The sequence below is a fragment of the Miniopterus natalensis genome, chromosome 9 (assembly GCF_054644295.1).
Source record: "Miniopterus natalensis isolate mMinNat1 chromosome 9, mMinNat1.hap1, whole genome shotgun sequence".
In the NCBI taxonomy this organism is placed as follows: domain Eukaryota; kingdom Metazoa; phylum Chordata; class Mammalia; order Chiroptera; family Miniopteridae; genus Miniopterus; species Miniopterus natalensis.
Genome location: NC_142089.1, coordinates 33,832,694 through 33,856,858, shown reverse-complemented (window position 1 = coordinate 33,856,858; position 24,165 = coordinate 33,832,694). Strand labels below are relative to the sequence as shown.

Genomic DNA, 24,165 nt, shown 5'->3' with positions numbered 1-24,165 from the left:
GAGGAAAGCCAGCAATTGCTGGATCAGCTGTGGAGAGTGAGATGGAAGAGAAAGATAGGAATCTAGAGAAACTTCTAGGTAATTTGCTGTTTCTGTCATTGTTGATATGAACACAGATGGGAAAGTAGTCTTGCAAGAAGTATTTATTGGAAATAGGAATTTGCCCAGCTTGGGACTTTGGGACACTGAGAAATCACATGATCTCATACTTCCTTGTCCCCAGAAACCAGTAGAATGCCACACAGAGCGACTCCTGGCTAAACTACTCCTGGCCTTCTTGTCTCCAAAATGTGTGTTCCATTGAAATAAGAAGTGGAAGAAGCTGAGTTTTCAAGTTGGGTCTACCCTCTAATAAAATAAACACAAAAGAACAGCTATAGCAGGCTTTTCTGTTCAAGTCTCAATCTTTCTACTTCGTTTAAGGTCTTTGGATTTTCCAGAGCTGTTCTGCAGTGAAACTTTTTTACTCCCCCTCATGCAGAGTGATGCAGAGGAAAGTGAGAAAGGAAATGTACCTGTCAAGTGTCTCCCACGTGTTAACTCAGTCATTCCTACAGTGACCCTATGAAGAAATCAAGGCTCTGAGAACCTAAATGACTGCTTAGGACCACACAGCCAGTGAGGGATGGATATGATGAATCTGAGGACAGTGCCTAACATATGGTAAACCCTCAACAAACAGTAGCTGATGGATAATTTCACTGTTTGATCAGGTGAACAGATGTTTGAATGAGCTGTGCAACCACTTCTCCAGAGCATACAGACTAATACAGAGGTTGGCAAATTACCCTCCAAAGGAGGGTAGATGTGGGAAGTGCAAACGAGCATGGGAGGAGGTCACGAGTCCGTGCTTCAGCCAGAGAGAGCCAGCTTGTTCAAACATTCATTTTGAAGATAGGCCTCCACGGGTCCAAACCAAGAGGAGAGAATCTGCTTGTGTCGATCGTTTTTAACACTTGCATCACATAGAAGATACCATCAAGAAACATTAATATTGTATTGTGTAATATTTAAATTACCAGAGGTTTCCTATAAGAAAATCAGAAAAGATAGAAACCTGATGCTATGCCAGTAATGAAAAGAACTTTCCAAAACGCAAACCCCAAAACTTATTTTTTTAAGAACACTATAATTTCTGTCCTCCAAGATAATAATATTACTGGCATACTTTTGTAGAAGGCCTCTGTGAAGAGGGCACATATTTCATTCAATGTCCACAGCATACCTTTAAAGCAGATTTTATTATTATTGTTTTGTGGAGTGGGAAACTAAGGATTAAGGGATTTATTCCAGTTTATAATTAGAAAGGGGAATAGCTGAAATTCAAATTCAGATATGTCTGACCCTAAGCTGCAAGTCTGTCTGCAATTCTGTGCTGCCTCCCAGTAATGTCTATGGTTCCAGAGACAGACTATAGATTTAACAAATGTGGAAACAAAGAAATTGAAGCATAGATATATTTAATTCATAGAGTTATTTCTTCCCTGCAGTCCAAGTTCTTTCTACCAACCCAGACGGCATTAAATCAAGGCAGATCTTAGATCTGGTTTTAATGGACCAGAAAAAAGATAAAAGACATTGTCAGGGAACAAAAAGGGAGGTTTAAATATATCTACACTATCTTTTTTCTTTCTCATCATTAATCCTGAGTCTGCCTTTCTGTTAAGACAATTGATCTGAAGATGTCTTTTTTTTTACATTTGGGTGAAATTCTTTCTGATCTTCTGAAGTCAGGTATTTATTCATTCCTGACAAAAGTAGTGCAAAAAATTGATTAAACATCTTCTTTTCAATTTTCCACAAATTGTTTCTTATTAATAAAGTTAATTTACCATAGACCCGATGAGATTGTTAGGCCCCTGGAGCATGAGATACATGGTATAGTCCATAATTTAAGAAAGTTTCTCTTGATTACTTCATGCAGGGGGAGAGCAACAAAATAGTAGGGGGAGAAATTACTGATGCATTAGAGTTTATTATTTTTTCTTTCCAGCAAAATGAACTATTCATACATATTTAAAATATTAGAGACCATGAAAAAAAAATTCCTGAAAATATCCAAAATGGCCTAACATAGGAGGGGAAACAATTGGCTGAAATGTGCTCAATATATATAATAATAAATGGGGAGAGAAAAAAAGACAAGAGAGAACTCCAACCTTTCATTGTCTATAAAAAATATATGACATACCTAGAAATGGGGGGAAAAACAGGAAGAATATCAAAATACCAAGACTCCACTTCTGTTAAGGTGGGAAAATTATGGGTAGTTTTCTCCTCTCTACGATCCACATCATGTGTGAAATCATTTTGCATTTGTTCTGGATACAGTTGAAGTCCCTTTCAGTCCACTTCCCGGTCCCATTTCCCTTGCTCCCTTCCCAGAAGCAACCCCAGCCATGAAGGCAGGAGTGGGTCCGTTTAGAGTATTTCTTATACTTTAACTATAAACTCATGTATCGGTTAGAGATGCAGTATTTTACATTTTTCTATACATGACATCTTATTTTATCGTTCTGCAACTTGATTTTTCCCCAAAGCTGTGTTTTCATATTATACGTTGAAGCATGTAAGTCTGGTTTATTCATCCTGCTTACACGCTGCCTGTATTTCTTTTTATACACATATCACAGTTTGCTCACATTCGCCTTCATGAGGAACGTGAAGGCCGTTTCAGATTTTCACCCTTTCCAATGAGGCTGCAGCAGCCGCCCTCATGTCCTCACAGGCCAATATGGGCAAGTTTCTCTCGGGTTTTTTATTTAGAGTTAGAAGTGCTAGGCACAAGTAAATAAACGACTTTAGTTTTACTAGATATTAAAACATTATCCTCCAAAATAGTTGCGCCAATTCATACGCTCACACCAGTGTGAAGAGTTCCTGCGTTCCGCATTCTTGCTAAATGAGGTTTTTTCCAAACTGTAAGATACTTGCTAAAGGAAGGATGTGGAACCGAATGCTCATTGTCTTCATTTCTACTTCCCTGTTTACTGTGAAGTTGTGAATTTACTTATAAGCTGTTCAGTTGTTTGCTTCTGTGATAATCTACCGTATGCTTTTGTCCAATTTTCTATGGGTTTATTTGTCTTTCTCTTGCAGGAGTTCCCAGTAGAGTTTATGAGAACTCTGTTTGTTCCACTTTGTTATTACATTTTTGGAGGTTAATCTAGTTAAGAAAGTTTATCTACCTGGAATGCTTTCTTGCATCTATTAAAATAATATGAGTGGGTTTATTTTTTCTTTCATTGGTTCAATATGATTAATTGCAATGACAGATTTTCTGATGTTGAGTCATCCTTGAAGTCTTGGGAATATTTTGTTTGTTTGTCTTTACGTATTTTTATTACTGATTAATTCATTTTTCCACTATTTTATTTGGGCTAGAATGTCTTGAGTGAGATTGGGCTATATTTTATTTCATTGTTAGCTCATTTTGTGGTTTTTTATCAAAATTATACTTTCATTTCAAAATGAGTAATATAGCTTCCCCTCTTTGCTTGTTCTCTGAAAATAGGCATAAAACCTTGCCACAGGTGGGGAGTGTGGCGGTGGGTGGGGGTGCTGTGGGAGGGGGTATGCTATTGATTCAAGCCCTTCCATGGTTTATTGGCCTATCCGCTTTTCTATTTCTCTTTAGCCACTGTGGTAATTTTATATTTCTCTGTAAACTTGCTGATTTTCTCTAGATTTTCAAATTTATTGGCAGAGAATTGATCATAACATTTTCATTGATTTCTGAAAACCTGAAGCTATCTCCAGTGTTGTCCTCTTTTTTACCTCGTGTGTGGGTGGGTGTGTGTGTGTGGGTGTGTGTGCGCGCGCGCCCCTTCTCTCATTTTCTTGAACAGTCATGCTAAGTATGGTCTAATGTTAATATACCTATTTCAGCTTTCTTTTGGTTCATATTTGGTTTGCCTCTCTTTTCCTACTCATCAATGTCAGAGCTTTGGTTTGTCTGTTGCTTTTGAGCAGCATTAGCTGGATTTTTAAAACATCCAGTGAGATATTCTCTATTTTATTGGAGCAGGTTAACCTCTGTGCATTGTTATTATTCTTGATCTCTTTGGACTTTTTCCCACTATGTTTCATATTATAAACTTACTATGACATTTCTTTACTTGTATTTTTCCCTTCCTTTTCTGCCTTCTTAAATATTTAAGCTTGCTTATTGAATATTTTCCTTCTATCGGTTGAGAAGTTAGATATTCTATTTCAATCCTTTTTAGTGATTACAGTTAAATTTTGACATCTGCAATTAAGTCTGATGTTAGTCAAAATCTCTATCCTGCTCCTAAACAAAACAAAGACCTGAGAATAATTCCCATAACTTCTCTCACCATCTTCCATATTATTATTTAATAGTTTAAATCCATTTTATTCTTAAAGTTTCACAAATTAGTCATTTTTACAGTCAATATTTATTTAGATTTATCAATAGCTTTATTAATTTATTTGATCACCATGTTTTTTTATATTCTACTTCATTTCTTTGAACACTTAAAACGTACTTATTTTAAAGTCACTTTCATGTCATTCTCTTATTTAATTCTCCCATGAGCTATATCTTCTGACTATCTATGCTACCTCATCTCCTTGTGGGGTGTGCAGTTTTGACTCTAGGCTTGTCTTTAGTGGGAATTATTTCTTTTAGAAACTGTAGATGTCCAAGGTTGTAGAAGCATGTTTACCAAATACTTTCAGATTTGCTTTAGCAGAGGGGAGGGTTAGATTTCAAGCACCCTTTTTGCTTTGTGTCTCTGAAATACACAGACAGTGTGCATTTAGAACCCACATCTGTACTTTGGTGGTGGGTTTCCAAGGTTCTGGTTTCTCATGGCTTGAATGGCCATAGCCAGTTCAGTCTTCCCTGCTCAGACCCTGGGAGAGTGCACTGATATTTTTTAGAATTTATTTTACAGATGGGATGTCATTTTATGACTCTGGATTTTATGCTAATGGCTCGGTTTCAGATGAAGCCTGTGGCTCAGACTTAACTTCCAACTCAGACATTAAGTCCCCAGCTGGCCAGTCACTACGATCTTTCTTTATCTGGTTCCAATTTTCCTCTGAGTCCCTTGGCTGCCATTCTCATTTACATCTTTAATTGTGGGTTTCCTCTCTATGTCTGACACCTGGAGATTTTTACCTTATTGATTTCTAGATGAGTTAGGTGTTCTTTCTACGAGTCTTTGCATTATTATATTTCATCCAGAATTCCTCTGTATTTATAGTAGGGTTTGTATGCCTTCCATATCTGCTAAGGCTACCATATGGGCCAGACATACTTATATTACCTCTCTAATGAGGAAAGAAATACTAAGTTTTATAATATGTTTAAAGAAACGTTTTATTTTAACGAACCTTCTTTTCTCCATGCTTCTCAGGGCTGAATTTGAAGAACCACACAATTACGAGGCAACAATTTCATATCTGAGACACTCTGGCAGCTCCATTAACCTGTGCACCGCAAAAGAAATTGCTGATTGTAAGTCTGCTAAACCAATTAATAGTGTAACCCCGTATGGAATGAAAATGTGTCAAAAATGGTATTTTCCCCCAGCGCACTATGAGTTTAAACATTCACAGCCATGCTGCTTTGCCATTTAATTTCTTCCCCCCGCCTTGTTTAGTCTCTTAAAAATATAAATATAAGCACACACTACCACAACTCACCCAGTGTAAATCAATATCATCTTTGTAATATTGGTAATAGTCTTCTCATCTCCTTGTGTAAATGAGGTGAGGAAACTTTCCAGAGGTCACACAGAGACTTAGTACACGGAGCAAGAGCTGAGGGCCTGCAAGACAGGACCACGTCATGATACCAGTAGTTGGAGGGGTGCTGAGGACCGTCTTCTGATAGTTTCCTCTTCTCCCAGCTGGGACAAAGCTGTTCAGTGGGGACAGTTACCTAACTCCATGTGAAAAGAGAGCGAGGGCTCCAGTGCTGCCGCTTGCATTCTCATTGTCATTTCTAGTCCCTTCCTGACCCTCTGGGGTACAGCCTTGGGAACTTTTCATTCCTACCTTGGGAGCAAGTTTCCATGGCAAAATTTACCATCAGAGAAGCTCCACTTTGTTAAAAAGAGCATCGAATTATGAATGTGTGATTAGCTGTGCATGTATCATCTTTGTTAAGTAGCCTTGCCAAGTGAGTTGTCTCAGCCTTGGCTGCCCCATTACTAAGACAGAATAGTAATATCTCCCCCATCCAGTGGCAAGGAGAAGCAGAGACCATGATTTGTTAATTCATTAAATAAATATATACATGGTAAATAAATTGGAGGAAGGCCAATACTTTGAGTGGATGAGCCCATCTGCGTCATAAGCAGTCCTTTTCAGTGTACTAATAGCTAAACAAAGTTTTTAAAGCAAGTAGGAGCAGAATGTTTGATTCAAAAGCCAGTGAAAATAACAGTGTACAATGACCAAGTTGACGTACATATTGTTAACCGTCCACACAGAATTTTAGGTCCGTATGACAGTAATCACGTGTGGGCACAGGCCCTATGGAAACCTAGGCTTGCCTTTACTTTAATAATGGGCTGCGTGTTTGGAATAATAACGGCTTAGTAATGCAGTGTGTGGTTTGGTGGGTTTTCTAACTAAAGCTTCAGGACTCTAGCGGAAAGAGAAAAGAAACTAGGGGTCCTGATTATAATGCACATGTATTTATTTACAATGGGGGACATTTTTATAGATAACTTTGAAGCAAACAAATTAGCAATTTTATCAAAAAACACATCACTTTCTATACTATAGTGATCTGCTAGGTGTGTTACCTTTCTTACATCATCTCCTTTCATCTCCCCAGTATCTCTGTAAGGCAGGTACCAACTGACCCCATTTCACAGATAAGTTAGCTGAGGTTCAAAGAAATGAAGTAATCTGTCTGCAATCTCACGGGTAATGTCAGGATTGGGCCTTGAGCTCAAATTCTTGCCACTGTTTGTGTTTGTTAGGTTGGCATCATGTGATTGAATAAAATCCAAAGATCTATTGAGAAAACTAAAATGTATTCAAGCCTGAGTTGGTGGTCGGCCTCCTCCCTTTAAGTTATACTTAGGAGACCACGCACAGGTGGAAGAAAACACGGGTAGTCTTGCTGTGGAGTTCATTTTGTTGAAGTGGGATTTAGCCTTTCTTGGGCCTTTTTTCCTTTCCTTTTCCTTTCAAGTTTGCCTTCTGGGTGCTACCACACAATTTCAGGGCTTTCTCTTAATCATGGGGAAGGAATGTATTTACCCAAACAGGAAACTCAAAATCGTTTCATATGTTTTCACTGACTGTTCTTTCCATCGTGGAAATGCCCACAGAAATTAAAACTGTGATCAGTGACCCGAGAATTTCCCAAACCACCTGGACAAAGCGTCCTATAGATTGATGTGTGAAGGTTAAGAAAGCTGAGCTCTGCGATCTTTCACGATTGATTTCATACTGGGTACTGGAAGAAACTGGTACCATAAGAAATTGCCTTGAAATCATCTTTTTTTCATGTTTCTTTTAGCAACTTATGAAGTTGAAATTGAAGAACTTCGAAAGGTATTGTTTCCTCTCTTCTTAACAACTTTCTAACTAAACCAAGTGTGCAGAGTTGATTCCAAAGTAGTTTCTTTTAGGAGGGAGAAAAGGTCTTTGTTTTCAGTTCTCCCTGATTTCTGCGGCTTTTCCTGCTCCAGCTGATAAGATTCTGAAGCCTGAGCCCCGTAACATCAGAACCAGAAAACGTGTGATGGAGTGGGAAACTCGGATCCTGATCCGTTCCCGCCCTTCATCCATGGTGGCCAGCACCAGCTGGCTTTACTCTCTTCAGAGGCGAGACTGGCACAAGACAAGTCTGTATATCCCGTGCTGTCACAAGAGTGACCAAACCTCGAAGGCACATGCTCTGGGCTCCTGGTAGGCACGGTGCTAAGTGACCCCTTGGAGGCAGTGTAGCAACATGATTAGGGCCCTTGCAGAATCACTGGCCTCGATCCCAGCTGCTGGCTGAATATAAGGTAAATTCAGGTAAACAGTTGAATAGGAAGTACCTGGGGTCTGGTCCACGCAGTTTACCTCTCTGAGCTCCCGTTGCATCTTCTGTAAATGATGTATTCTTCACAAGGGCAGGACGCACGTGCCTTGTGGCTAGTGTACCTACAGTAGTAGATGTCCGTGCAGAGGGCACCAGTCCTTGTCTCACTGAACTGCTGAGAGAACTAAGTCAGAAAAAGGGGGTAAGCACCTGGGACTGCACCTGGCACACAGCAGGCACTTACCCAATGCCATGAATGGATCCATTAAAGTTGTTCTCTTTTCCCACTGTTTAGTTTAAATCCTTTAACTTTCTGCTCCAGTTTTCTGGTGCTTACTGGAAAGGGTTGCTCATTTGTGGATGCGTTTTATAGCTAGAAAACTGTAAGTGATTATTATGCCTATTAACAAGCCAGAAACATTCTATTAAAATGCTTCACTTACCTGGCAACATCAGCAAATTATCAACTTCTCTGTGCCAGTGAACTCTCCAAAGGACCAAATTGTATAAATAAAACAGCATGAAAGTCTTTTAAATTTTTAATTAAGTCATTTAGCCTTCAGACATGTATTATGTTCGTCTCAGTATTTTTACTCTTGGTGGCTGGAAGCTGAGGTCACCCTTTCCCAATGACTGGAACGCAAGGGGCTGAGTGAGCACAAATCCACGCACCTCTGTAGGAGATGCTCTTGGGCCCCTGCAGGTGCTCAGAGCTAGTTGCCTTCACACAAACCACCACAAGTCTGTCTGCTGTCATTGTTTTCTGACAACTGTCATTTCTTTCTGCTCTCAATATCTCTGTATCTCTCTGTGAGTCTCTTGCATCCTCAGGCGTGTACGTACCAGGTCTGTGTGTGCCAGGCACTGTGCATACACGATATCACTTCATCCTCAGCGTCACCTGGGAGTGGGTGCACTGCTTCCACTTTACAGGTGAGAACCGAAGGCCTGGAGGGTTCGATAACCTGTAAATAACACTAGCAGAGATCGAAAACAAGGTCCATCTCACTGGTTCTACCAATGCTGCTGTCCGTATTGCTAAAATTAAACAGAAAATAAAACCAGTGGTCCTTGAATGAAGGCTGGCAGGCTCCCTTGAAAGGATAGCTCTGAGCTGTTAGGCCTGGCCTGTGTGGCTGCATTTGGATGCTGAGATAGGCTCTGTTTTCTTCTGGTTCTTGGCTAGATTCCAAATACGGAATGGCACCAACTATGTGATGACTAAATACGTGAGGGGCTATGTTGTCATCACTGGGACACAATTTTAATGGAGTCAAACCTAGAACTCATTTTTGATCAGAGAGCGCATAATCAGTAAGGGAGAATTCCCAGCACACTAGCCAATTTGGCCACTGAAATATCGTATTACTCAAATGTCACAAATTCATACTTCCTTACAGGACTTAAAAGTTTTCTGTTCTATAGAGGCATTCCTGGAAAGGTATGCAGAAACTGTTTATTTTTTTAAGTGAAATCATACATTCCCTCTGGCATGCACTGTAACTTCAGAAACGCCTGCTTTCTTGTTGGATTGACCTTCTGCTCCACTGGTGACAGTTCACGGAATTTTCTGTTGTCAGTGTCTACGTTTGCTTGTACTGCGATCTCACCCACCTCACCTTTCAGTCTAGTCTCTAATGATCTGTAACTAAACAGAGACATGATTGATGAGGGTAGGTTTATGAAAATGACCATTTTCCTCTTTACTTTCAGCCTTGGAAGAGTTTCCTCCACCAAGAACTTAGGTGAGTCTTATCTTCCAAAGGAGAAGGAGTATTCCAGCCCCTGCCCCTTTGATGACTGAACCAATGTCCCCAGTGGGCCAGCTGTGATTCCAGTGCCTGATCTGGCTCAGCACCCATGTGCCTGGCAAGGCACCTGGTGCAGAGAAGGTGCTCAGGGGTCCATTCCCTCTCGCCTTGTTCCAGCTGCTCTCACTCAGCCAACACTTACTGAGTCCCCAGCACGAGTGAGTCATTTGTGAGCTTCTGGGACTGTAGCCTTGACAGAAGTCTAGACACTACCCTCAGAGACTCCTGGATTAGAGCAAGTGTCACACAATCCAACCAGCATGTAACAATCACAGGAATTCCCAAGAATTTAACATTCCCCAAACGCACCTTGCTGTTTCAAGTCTCTTTGCCTTTGCTCATTGAATTAACTCACCCCAACCTAATGAACTGGCAAAATCAAATGCCCCTCCTACAAGAAGCCTCCCTTGATTCTCCCCCTCCAGGGAGAGGTAACCAGTCCCTTCCCCGTGGTGCCACTGTAAAGTAATCAGGAGTTTGCACCAATGTCTCTCTCTATGGTGTTTAACATGCCTGTTCATTCTCAGCCCCCTGCCCACCCTCTCCTCTGTGAGCTCCTTGCAGGCAGCGCCCGTGTTTCCTTGTTCTTGGTGATCCTGGCGCCTCTCAGACCTCCTGGCCCAGAGCAGGGCACTGGCACATAGCAGTGGTCTCCCCTGCCTCTTCAGAGCCACCCTCCCCCTGGAGCTATTTTTACTGCATTAGAATAAACATGGTGGTGAGCTCTGGAGAAGCAAATATCAACATTCCCTGGCTGAGGTCAGAAACACAGGTGCTAGACTGTGGGGTGCACTCTGCTTCGGCTGGTGGGCTCCATTTGCCCCTCTCCTCAGTTCCTGCCTGGCTCAGTTCGTGAGCCCATGGTTACTCTCTAGCACCTAGCACAGTGTGGATACATGGTGGGCGCATGTCAAATGATGAATTATTCAGCTCAGCACGTATTGAGCTTTTATTCTGTTCAGACACTGCTAGCTTCTGTTTATTCTGTTCAGGCACAAAAGGGAATAGAATATATAATCTAGCCTTGGTCCAAGATGGGAGTAGAGGCCGGGGTGGATGGGGGTGGGGGGTTATTTGGAGGGGTCAATGACCACATAAATAGGAAATTACAATATAGTACAATCACTGCTGTGGAAGCTGTAGAAGCACAGAGGTGAGGCTCCAGGCGTGCTTTCTTGAACAGTGACAGCTGACCTGAATCTGGAACATGTAGGAATCGGTCAGGTGAAAGCGGGGAATGCAGGTTCCCAGGCACCAGGAACGCCTAAAGCAAAGAATGTTAAACAGGGAGGCGGGTATGGGAGTCCACAGTGGCTTGATAATGCTTGGCCACAAAGTGTGGCAGGAACAAACCTGGGGAAGTGTGAGAGCTGGACCCAGGAGGGCCTGAGCTCCCTAATTACCATTTAGACCAGTGATCTTCAACCGGTGTGCTGCAAGAACTTTTAAAACAGGTAGTACCTGACTAGTCAGGGGTACTGACCTCTTTTCCCTTAGATTGTCAAGTAAAAAAATGACAACAGCCAACACAATAACTGTCTGGTGTGAATGAATCAAAACTATACCTATTTTTTTAAAAACCTAAAAAACAAAAATGCCTATTTCTTGTTAGATCTGCAAAAAAATATATATTTTTTGGTGTGTTGCAGAATTTTAGTAGTTTATGTGTTTCATGAGATAAAAAAGGTTGGAAAATAACTGCTTTAGACCAGCCCTATCCAACTGAAATATGTGCAAACCACATGTCATTTAAATTTTTTCTACTAGCCGTATTTTAAAAGGTAAAAAACAATTGAAATTATTTTAATAATGTATTTCATTTATCCAATATGTCCAAAATATTATTTCAACATGCAATCATTATATAGAAACTGTTACTGAGGTATTTATATTCTTTTTCTGCATGCCAGGTCTTTAAAATCCCGGTGTATTTTACATTTACAGCTCAGATTGGACGAGACACATTTCAGTTGCTCAATAGCCACATGTGGATGGTGGCCACTGTATTGCACGGCATAGATTGAGACTTTATCCTGTCGGTCATGGAGAACCATGAAAGAGTTTCAAAGCAGAGATAATGTACCCTCTCCCTTGTAATATTATCCCTATAAGTCACAATCTTAAATTTAGTTTGAGAGTAATTTATGGAGATTCAGCTGTGTGAAAACTCCTGGACAAGGTCTGGGGGGTGGGAAGGTGGGTTCCAGAGGACATGTGCAGCCATAAGGCAGGTAAACACTTTAGGGAAAATGTCAGCGATTGCAACAGGAACAAAGAACTGGGAGACTAACTCAGCAAAGGCTTTGAGGAAAAGGACCCCAAGAACTATTATTATGGGTCTCTTACATGCTATAACGATGTGAGGCTTTTAACATTTTTATCACATTTCATTCTTACAGAACTATGGCAATTGACATTGTGACCTTTCCTTTATACGTGAGAAAATTTGATTTTTAAGAAAGTTAATCTTAGGCTTTTAGGAGGAGGGACAGTGGGATTAGAACCCAGCCCTCACTTCACAGCCCCTGTTCATCAGAAGAACCAGTAAATGGCCTTAATGGTGGACAGGAGTGCTCAGGAATTCTCTGGCATTGATGGAAGCAGGCAGAAACTCAGAGAAACTATCTGTGGTTGACCTGACCCTGGTCCCCCTCTGCTTTAAAAAAAAAAAAAGATGAAGAGGGATTCACATCTGTTTGAATTCATTTTTCCTGTCCATTTCCTGCAGAGTCGTGTGGTACACTTTTATCTAAACACTCTAAACTTCACTTTTTTCCTAGTATCTCTTCACATTTCAGCCCTAAACATGAAGATAAAGATAAAAAAATGAAGGAAAAAGAACCATTTGAGTTGGAACTTCAAAAAACAGAAAAAGATCTACGTTCAGACTGTCTTTTAAAGGTATCTGCATTCTAGAGTATCTGCATCCTGTGTAATAGGATCCGTTCAGGGGGTGACCTCAGAGGGTAAGACATGCAGCCTTCAGAGCCACAAAGTCAATGGGTTTTCAAGACATTTTATCGAACATGTGAATGTGACAATAACACTGAGCTCCAGCCTTGGATTTTCCACTTAGTAGCCATGATGTAGGCCTTAGAAGCAGGGCTGGGACCAGTGTGAGTTCAGCAAGGTGCCCAGTGGACAAAATATAAAGAGACACTCAGGTGCCAGCCCTGAAGTTGCACAACCCTGGAGAGAGGGGTCTGTGCTCTAAAGCCCTGCTTGGGAGAGTGACAGTCTCTAAGCTCCATCATCCCCTCTGTAAAATGGGAATAAATAATCCCACCCAATTACCATCCTTATTCCTATCCTCAATCATAATGATAAAATGAAATAATATATATGAAAGTACTGTGTAAGCCATAAGCAATAAAAATGAAATGTATTATTGTTGGCTATTAATGATTGATTTTTATAATATTGTTTATTAATAGTAAACACTGTATGTGTGTGTACTGATATCCAGTTGACTCTTCCCTCCAAAGTAATTAGAGGCTTAAACAACAGATTCCACCAGGGCTCCTACCAGTACTTAAAACATTCTAGATACCTGTATAATATCTACCAGAATAGATACCTTATAATATCAAATTGTTCCAGTTTCATCTGCAAGGATTGGATAAATCAGACAGCTTGTTGGTGGTGTTAGCCTGAATGGGTATGTCTTCCCAGAGCCTAGGCTGGACCAGGTTGGGTGTTTACAAAGTATCACAAAGCAGCCTAATTCAGAGAAGTCACTCATGATGAAAGACAGGACCAGAGCCCGGGGAGCAGCATTTCATGTCAAGGCCAGAGGGCAGGCGGGGCCATACATGGGTGACGAGAACCGCGATCAGGAAGGGGTTAATCAGGATCCTATGGGAAAAGCAGTAGGGCAGCATGATTTAGGGCTATGTTACTAAAAAGGATGCCCCCTCCTCTTATTCTCTGCTTAGTTTGCTCAGATCCCAGCAGGAACTCAGGAAATTCCATGCCTTGTATCTATTGATTACTTTAGCTTTTTCCAAATACTTTCAAATGTATCATCATAGTCAACCCTCATGTTCACTTGTGGTCAGAAGGACAGTCATCCCCTCTCCTGTGTCATCTGATCATTAAAAAACACGTAGATAGTCAGAAATGTCCTAATCCTCCTCTGTCTCCAGTGTCTCTTCCTGTCAATGTATCCAGGTCTTTCTGAAATGCAGATCTGAACAGGTTTCTTTCCTGCCTGGCTCCCTGTAGCTATGAGATAAAGCCCACACTCTGTGCCTGGGAGGTAAGATCCTTCACAACTAGCCCCATTCCATCTTGTCTTTTCAGTCTCATTTCCAGTTGTTCTTCCCCAGTCCTTGCCCTGGCCCCTCGATGCTTCCCTCATCAGTAGCCTCCATGCTACTCTCATGAGGACACCAACACCTCTTCAGATACGCCATGCCTTTGCGCACACTGGTTTAGCTGCCAGGTATTCCTTTAGCCTCCCCATCAATCCCTTACCATATTTTAAAGTACAGTTTGATAAACCTGCCTTTGAAGTCTTCCCCAACCTTGTCTCTTAGCCAAGAGATTTGAGCTCCTTCTCTCTGTTTCCATACTGTTGTGAAAAACTTGCCACGTTATATCTTAATTATTTGCATGTACTGTCTCCATGTGTGTAAACCACCATGCTTGTTGCATCTCTCTATCTCCAGAGCTTAGCATGTTGTCTCACCTTTAGTAAGTGTTTAACAAATGCTGGAAAGAGTTGGGGAGGAACAGAAGAATGGTGGGTGAAAAGATGAGATGTCAGGTGAAAGGAACCAAGCATTTCTTAGTGGTCAAGAGCACAGGGGTCTAAGGTCAAATCCTGCCTCTGTATATTACTAGCTGTGCAACCAGAGGCCAGTTATTTAACTTTTCCCAAAACTCTTTATCAAGAGGACTAATGATATTTGCCTGATGGTGGGTCATGAACATTTAGTGAGATTAAATATAGGAAGAGCCTGCCCTGTGCTCAGGGCTCCATTCTGTCCTGGTTGCCTCCTGTGTCCCCCTCTGTGCCCAGCATTCATTGGCCATTCAGAGGTGAACAAAAGAAGCAGTATGAGTCCTCATGATAGTTAGAGTCTCATAAGACAGTGTTAAATAAAATAATAAGTGCTGTGTGTGAGGAATGAATAAAGAACAGCCTAAGTAAGCAAAGAACTAAACAGTACTCTCCCTATTGCATGTGTTTAGGTGGGTTCCTATGAAGAGACACCTGGAAAAGTCCCAGTCATGAGAGGCCACAGATTTATGGAGAGCACACTGCCCAGAAAGCAGAATGCTGTGATTGACAGCATCCAGACAAAGGCCTGCCCCGAGGACTTGAAGCTGGCCAGGCGCTTCCAAGGCCAATGTAAGTTGCATTACTTCTTGGTTCTTTTCACCATTACAAAATTAGTTTAAAGTTGTGCATTGCCAGGATTTTAATTTATTTTATAAATATTTATTAAACAACTGTTATGTACCAAGTAACTTGCCCTAGTGAGGCAGCTGAGCAGTAGTGGAAAGAGCACTGGATTTAGAAGCAGAAGACCTGAGTTCCATCTAGATTCTAAGACTTATTAGCCATGTGGTAAGTAACTTGATATCCCTACAGCTTAATTTCTTTACTTTAAAAAGGGATCATAATATGGGCCTCACCGGGGTTTTATGAAGACTAAATTCGAAGGTAGGTCACATAATAGGTACTCAGCAGACGTTTGTTCCCTTCTTTTTAATCTACCAGATTCTGTGGTGGTTGTTTTTGTTTTGTTTTTGTAGGCCCAAGTAACTGACACACTGATGCTATAGTATGATATCATTACTTGACTTTATTTAGGTTGAATTTTACCTTCATGTTAGTCAAGACACTTGATTGCCAGTAACAGTAATCAAATCATACTTTCTCAAGCAAAACAAGAGAAGGAGGCTGCCTAGCAGAAAGTCTGGGCAGGGCTGGATCCAGGGACACAAACAATACTACAAGGACTCAATATTACTTTTCTGCTTCTGGGTCTGCTCCCGTTTGGGTCAGCTCCATTTTTAGATGAATTCTACCCTTGTGGAGGCAAGATGACATCTAGCAGTGACAGGCTCAGACCCTATCCTCTTAGGAACCACAGAGGAAAACTAGAAATTGTTATATTCTCAACAGTTATAAGAAAAGGCCCAGATATGAGTCTTACTGGCTCTGCTTCGGCCACATACCATCCCCGAACTAGTCACTATAAACGGGAGATATGGTGCTCTGGTTGACCCAGCCTGGATCATAAACTCGTCCCTGGAGCTCGGGGTAGCGTCAGTTCTAGCAAAACTACATAACACAAGATTGAAAGATTTCCCAAGGAAAATAAGAGGGCTTTTATCAGAAAAGAAAAAGAAAAATTAGACGCTGGATAAAGAAAACAGATGTTCACTCCAGCCCAATAAACCATAGCAAACCACTGACATTTCATAAAGTATGAGAATCACAGTTATAGGAAGAATAAATTTGTAGTGATCATGAGATGGACTCCAGGCCCACCCTGGCCAGCTGGCCTCATCCCTGCCACACATCTTCCCTGCATCCCTCTTGCTCTATTCTCAGTCTACTGACTATGGCATGTGCTTAAGCACTCCTGTCATTTTGCTTGATCTCTTTCCTCTGTCTGAAATGCTCATTCTTCACCTGCTGATGTCCTATGAATCCTTTCAGATCTATGTCAAAAGCCACTTCTTCTGAGGCCTCACTTACCTTAGCCCATCTTCCTCTTTCCCACTCTCCAGGGACCACAATTCCTCTCACCTCTGTTTCCATGACACTTGACAACTGAATGGCCACGTTTCCATGTTAGGCTTTAGAGTTGAGCATTTCTGGGACCCAGAACCACTATATACAAATCCTATAACCTTGGAAAATTTACTTACTTCCACGTGCAAATGAGGACGCTACTACTTATTTCCCAGTGCTGTTTGTCACTGCCTGTAAAATGTCTGGTTCCTATGCTAAATACTGTTAGTTTTCTTCATTTATTTTCACTTCTGTAAAACCACAGCATGCCTTACTTTATAATTCATCTTGTACATGATTGTCTCCCATGGCATACTGTGAGCATCCTGAGATCAGAGACCATTTTTTTTATCTGTGTCTCTGTAACATGGAGTCTGGCCCATTTGAGCTACCTAACAAAACTTGGGAAAGTAAAGGAATGAAAGAATAAATCAGCCTTTAGTTTCTAACAGTATAGTAGATGAGACAGTCTGACTGTCCTGACAGAAACAAATAAAGAATAAATTATTTTTAAAAATTGATAGAGCTATCATAGACTTGATATAAAAAGAAAGCATCTACATGTCTACAATAAACAGGAATCTTGGGAAGTGAGTGAGTCCCAAATCTACTTTTGCCCTGAGGGTTTTTACTGAACTCTGAATCCCTTGAGCTCCTGTTTTGACTGCATGGTATGCAGAGTATAAGGGCTGTACCCCAGGCCTGCCCAGAGTAAGTGCATAATAGGAGACTCCTGCATAAATTTAGGGCCCCAAAGGATTACACCCACACTTTAAGAGTAAGCAAGACTGTGCCTATAGTTAAACATTACTGTATTGTGTCCTTATAAATTTGTTAAGATGGTAGCTCTCATGTGTTCTTAGCACAAAAAAGAATTTTTAATTAAAAAAAAAAAATAAGGCATAGGGGTGGGGAGACATTTTTGATGAGGTGAATGACAAAACACAGAGGTAGCATTAATTTAAAAATCATGCCTTACAATGAGAAATGAATAGAATTATTTAGAGTATAAGGGGGAAAAGTGGAAGAGAGGAAAATAAGTTGAAGTGAATAAAAGAGTTAAAGGGGAGCCATGATATGGGGGCAAAAGCCATTTTCATACAATTACTTAATGTCCATGAAGAGTCACTATAGGTTTGGGGATTGTGCTATGATGAAAATAGCTGAAGAAGATTATTCTGAGTAATCCATACATGCTGCCAAAGCACAAAGGGAGTTGCTGAACCCATTAATAAGTTTTTGCAGTACTTATGATGAATAGCACAAAATGTTTAGTTGAGGAGAGTGGGTATGAAACAGGAAAGTTTGAGAAAAAATACAAGTATTTTTTAATACTCCTATTGAAGTAGGCCTCTTTTGAAAAAATAAAAGTATTGCTCCTTTGATTGGAAAAAAAAAAAAAAAGAATTAGCAAGACATAAACCCCACTGAGTAGAAGAAAATTTGCCCGTTTTGACCCTGTGATACATCAGTTATCATAATCTAACCCTCACGTGCATCTGCATTTCAAAGTCACACTATCTGTGTAGCTCAAAAGAAACACAGTTGAATCCAAAGTGGTATCAGCTTGACAACTGGTAAAAGCAAACTTAAATCATCTTTGATGAAATTCTGCCTTTATCCCAGTTTTTAAATAATTCCCACAAAATGATTTTTTTTTTAAATTAACAGTTCATAGACAAAAACAAACAAACAAACAAAACCTAAACACACAAGGAAGCAAATAACAGTGAGTGAAAAACAGGAGAACAGACAACAGAAACCAACCTGCAAGATACTACAGATAATAGGATTATAAGATACAAAATATAAGATAACTATATTTGATGTTTTTTAAATAAAAGAATAAACAAATTTGAAAAATATTAAAAAGTAATTGAGAAACTAATATAGAAATGCAGTGGATGAATCACACACCAGATTAGACACAGCTGAAGATGAAATCAGTGAACTAGAAGATAATTCGAGAAAAATTATCGAAAATTCATTCTACAAGGGAAATGATTGAAAAAGAATAAAAGAGAGGATAAGAGTCATGGAGAAAAGAATGAGAGTCTTAAAATCATCAAATCAGAGTTATATAAAAGGACACAAGTATGGGTAAGAAGTAATAGATAAAAGACATAATGTCTGATCATTTCTAGAATTGTTGAAAGATATCAATTTGCAGGTCCATGAACACTAAAGTTCTCAAGCAGGAAAAATAAAGGAAATCCACACCTAGCCAAACCTTAGAGAAACTGAAGAACACTGAAGAATGAGAAAATACCTTAAAGTACCTTAAAAGCAGACAAAGGGAAAACACCAATTGCCTACAAAGCAACAAGTAGGTAACTATCGAGTCCTCAGAAATAAGAGTGTGTAACTAGAATACAATACTGCTGAAATATCTTAAATGCCTACCCAGAATTTTGTAACTAGTGAAAATGCCTGTCAAAGTGAGGGGGGGAGAAAAGGTATTTTCAGACAAACAAAAAATGAGATATTTTAATGACCAAAAAAAGTTTCTTTAAAAAAAAAAAAAATTATCTTTATTGTTGAAAGTATTACAGATCAAACAAAACTTTCCAAAGGAAATTCTAAAGCATGTACTTCAAAGAGAAAGAAAATAATCCCACATAAAGAATTTTGGATGCAAGAGAGAAAGCTGAGCAAAAGTATTAACCAAACAATATTAGTATCAAATTAGGGGAAAGGGAACGAAAACATTAACATTAATAACAAATACATTGGGAAGGTAGTCAAAGTTGAAGGCTTCTAAGGTTTTTGATTGAGAGTAACAATATTAATTCACATTAGCCTTAAAAGAATTAGAATAGCTAGCATATATTCATCAAAAGATACCAGTGAAAGACTAAAGGTATGTTACAGAGTAGAAGGTATTTAGTTTAGGACAAAGAACTACATCAAAAGACTCACACATGAAATATATATGAGTTCTATAAACATCCTTGTATCCAGAAAATATAAAATGGAAATATTTTATATTTCTATAAACATCCTGTATCCAGAATATATAAAATAGAAATCAATCAGGAAAAAGAAATTTAGAGAAATTGGGAAAATGTTTGAAGAGACACTTCACCAGAGAGGTTATCTAAAAGGCAAGTATACTATATGAAGCTATTCAAGTCTCAGGGAAATGCAAATAAAACCTACAATGCAATAACACTACATGCCCACCAAAATGGCTAAAATTACAAAAGACAAAATGTCTCAAGTGTCAGTGAAGTTATAGAACAACCTACCTCTTCTCCACTGCTGAGATTTTAAACTGGGATAATTGCATTGGAAACTGTTCAGCAGTACCTGTTAAAGCCCAATATCCTATGTACATATCCTATGACCTAACCGTTCTGTGCCTTTTTTTTTTTTTAATATGTTTTTATTGATTTCAGAGAGAGGCAGGGAGAGGGAGAGAGATAGAAACATCAATGATGAGAGTCATTGATCAGCTGCCTCCTGCACGCCCCCTGCTAGGAACTGAGTCCGCAACCCGGGCATGCGCCCTCACGGGGAATATTCCCGAAAGCGGGAATCGAACCATGACCTCCTGGGTCATGGGTTGATATTCAACCGCTGACCCACACCCAGCTGGGCCATGCCTATTCTTATAACCAATAGAATTTCATATTTCAGTGTACCAATACACATACAACATGTTTATAGAAGAACTTTTTTATAATAGCCTTAAACTGGAAGCTATTTAAATGTCCATCAAAAGTAGAATGGAAAAATAAATTATAGAGTATTCACACAATGGAATAGTTATAGGAGAGAACAAATTACAACTATATCCAACAACATAAATGAATCTCACAAACATAATATTGAATGAAAGGTGACACACCAAAAAAGGGCATTCTAAATGATTCCTTTAATAGGAAGTTCAAAAAGATACAGTGTTCACCTCTGGTATTAGAAATGAAGAGAGCGTTTCCCTTGTGGGAGGGAATAGTGACTAGAAGAGAGCACAAGAGGGCGCTCTGGGCCGCTGGCACTGGGATGTTTCCTCATCCCTGCGCTTAGTACATGAATATATTCCATTTGGGAAAATTTGTTGATCTTATGATTTGTGCCCTTTCCTGTATATTATACTTTAATTAAATTTAAAAACATAGTAGGGTAACTGTTAAAAAAAAGTCATACCACACTTACCTTTCAAACAAAAAAAGAACCAAATGAAGAGAAGACATCTCAGTCAATTAAGAAAGAGCAAAATGAGGAAAAAACTAGAACAAATAGAACGTATGTAATAAGATAGTAGATATAAATTTTAAAATATCAGTAAACACTATAAACTTAATACACAAAACTCTTGTTAGAAGATAAGATATAGGCATTGAAATCATTCTATATTATTATTATTATTTTTAAATGTGCTCTCACTGTTCTAGATGCTGGGAGTATAACAGTTGAGAAAACAGACAAAAATTCCCATCTTCACAGAGGTTACATTCTGATCAGCAGAGACAGATAATAAATATGTAAACAGTAAAATAGCCACTGTGTGGAATGGTAGTAAATGTGATGGGGGGGAATAAAGCACAGAGAATTAGGGGGGCTGGTGGAGGTCTTAGAAGTGGCAGTTTTAAAGTGCTCATGGATGACCTCAAGACCTTAAGTTGAGGAAGTGAGCTATATGAGCACCTGGGGTAGGAATGTTCGGTGAGAGGAGAAAAGTAGTGGTAATATCCTGAGGCAGGACCACTGGCTGTGTGGATGGAAATGGCAAGGAGGCCAGTGTGACCAGAGCAGAGTGACTGAAGGAGAGTGTAGTTGGACACGAGGTCAGAGATAACAAGGGGCTTTTCCAGACCATTGCAAGAACTTTGGCATTTACTCTAAATGAGATTTTAAAACCCAGTGAAAGGTTTTAAGCTCACGAATAGAGTGATCTTACTGGTATTGTAAAGAGCCATCCTGGCTGCTGTCTTGAAAGCAGCACGTAGGATAAATCGGGGGACCTGTTAGGAGTTCGCTGCAGGAAGTTCGCCGAGAGACGATGGCCGCTTGGAGAAGGGTGCCAGAGTAGAGTTGTTGAGATGCGTTTGGATTCGGGATATAACATGAAGGTAGAGCCCTGGGCCTGAGGTGGGATATGAGAGAGAAAGGAGACAAGGATGTCTTCAAGGGTGTGGACCTGAGCAACCGAAAGGATGGAGTTGCCACTTTTCATTGAGTTGGGGCAGATGTCAGGCAGGGCAGATGTGCAGGGGGAAATCGTGAGTTTGGACTGGAACGCAGTATGTTAGGACAAGCAAACGGAAACGGTGTATCTAGATGGAGTATCTAGAATTTATCAGAGATGTCTAACTTAGAGCTGTAACTTTGGGAGTTGTCTATGTTTTAAAAATGAAGAGGCAAACTTTTACATTCGCCTCTGCCAAAAGGAAGGATTGAGAAAGGGGAAAAAAATGTCCCAAACTACGATAAGCAGCTTTGTGTTCAGCATCTTTGCTTTGTGTTGGAGAAACTGACTGATAACCCTTAAGAACAAGGGGGACCTTATGCCTGTGGGAGCTGCCTTCATTAAGGCCTATGTGCTAACTGACTTCTTGTCAGAGAATAAAATCTTGTTACTTGGTTCATATAATTAATAGACAACTCAATTTCCTAATTGTTTATTTTGCAGATATATTACTACCTATTTCTCATTAACAGTTCATGTCTGAAAGTGGTTCTGAATCACCTGTACTCTAAATGTTAACCTGTGCCAACTGATAAAGGTGGCAGTTATATGGTTATGACAAAATTACAGCTCTGTGAAATAAACCAGTACCTGCATTTAACAGGCTAGTTACTTGTGCAAACAACTCCAATACATTTTTCCACCTGGCAAACCATCTTCTGGCTGATTCCAACATTAATGAATACTAAATGTTGACATCTATTTAATCAGCTTGTCTAAGAAATTTTACTTTAAGAAGAAAAAAGAACAGTGCAAAACTGGAGAAGCTCATTTAGGCAGAGAGAGAAGCCCCAGGGCTGTACCCTCGAGGACTTCAGCCTTTGAGGTCAGGGAGAACCATCCAAGAGGAGGGAGGAGTTGCTGGTTCACTGGGGAACTAGCTCCCATCATAAAAATGCGTTAATCCTGCCACAGTCACATAAGAGAAGGTGTTATTAATCACTCTCCCAACTTCAGAGAATCACAGCTGAGCCTCTGCATGGGGAAGTGGTTTGCCAAAGGATCATATAAACCAAGACCATAAACCAGCTTTAGTGTATGTAATCTGCCTTCTCCTCTTGACTCCGTTGCCAGTGGGGTGTGTGAGTGCATTTATGATAGGGCTCGCTCTTCCGACGGCTTCCCTGTTTTCCTTACAGGCGGGTATGTGGAGGCCTTGGAGGTGACTAAAGGAACACCGGGCCAAGGGGCCTCTAAGCCAAGTTCCATCTCAGAAGAGACCTATGATGACGTCGAGTACCCCAGGAGAAAGGAGTACGTACATCCCAGCCCCCGGCAGCGCCGTGAGACGTTGAATGAGTGTGGTGAGACTTTACCGGTGCCCTGGGACGGATGAACGGTCTTTGTTTCTTTTCTCCCCGCAGATCAAAGTCGAACTTCTCCAACTCGCTTGCCTCAGACAGTGGTAAGTCCGGGAAGGCATTTCAGAAACGGAAGTCAGAGTGTAGGAATGTTTCTACATAAAACGCGTTCACAGCTTCCCAGGGCTTTTAGGGTCGACCTGGACGCGGCCCGAAGGCCTGGAGAGCTTTGCCTCCACCTGCCTGCAGCCTGTGCCGCGCCCTCCGCACGCTGCGCCTCTGGGAGGCGCTCTGCCGGCCTTGAGCTCCCGCCCCAGGGTGTTGGCCTGTCTCCCTCTTCCTGGATTTTCTTTCCCAGCCACGCCTCCCTCCACACCTCTGTGCCTAAGTGACTCTCAACCTTCCTTCTGATCGCAGCTCAACCATTACTCGCCCAGGGAATATTCTCCTTGGTGTACAGTCTCAGAGTAACAGGCTCTCTGTTTCATAGCACTTGTCAGAGTTATAATTTCCTATTTACGTGATTCTTGGATTCATGGCTGTCTTCCCTCCTACGTAGTTGCCTTCTTTATGCTTACTATATTCCTTAGCCCCTAGCATAACAACAGGCACATGTTATGTATTTATTAAATATTTGTTGAATGAATGAATGAAAAAATAGAGAAAGGGTGATCAAATGCTACTCTGGTTGCTTTTGTCCTGCTTAGAATGTCAGGATTTTATATGGAAAAACCATCTGAGAGACCATTAAACACAGTGCCCTCATTTTAAAATGGAAACTGAGGCACAGAGAAGTTCAGTAACTCCCCTAAACTCACTGTAGGTCAAGTTCTGAACGTGAAAATCCTCCGTTGTCAGGGTGGATTCAAAGTATATCTGTGTATGTTAAGCTTACATGTTGGGTAGGCTAAAGCCAGGCTATGAGGAGAAAGATTACTCAAGATGTATTCGTTCTCTATTATTTCCCCAGAGCTCAACACAGTGTCTGATGTTTAGTAGGCCCTCATTGCTACATATTAAATATGCAAAAGGGGAGGGTAGAAGGAAGGAAGCTGTTGATAAACCAACTTTCATTGACTAAATCAGATAACACT

At 40.4% G+C, this 24,165-nt stretch overlaps 1 protein-coding gene across 1 annotated transcript in view; it reads left to right on the top strand.

Annotated features, from left to right (window-relative positions):
• The window catches only part of FYB2 (FYN binding protein 2), a 75,862-nt gene that overhangs the window by 36,562 nt on the left and 15,135 nt on the right, over positions 1-24,165 (top strand). The window contains exons 5-11 of the mRNA XM_087820006.1: positions 5,385-5,485; positions 7,508-7,542; positions 9,731-9,762; positions 12,627-12,729; positions 15,025-15,184; positions 22,910-23,024; positions 23,135-23,175. Of these exons, the coding sequence (XP_087676132.1) occupies positions 5,385-5,485; positions 7,508-7,542; positions 9,731-9,762; positions 12,627-12,729; positions 15,025-15,184; positions 22,910-23,024; positions 23,135-23,175 (587 nt within the window). The remainder of the gene's footprint in view (positions 1-5,384; positions 5,486-7,507; positions 7,543-9,730; positions 9,763-12,626; positions 12,730-15,024; positions 15,185-22,909; positions 23,025-23,134; positions 23,176-24,165) is intronic.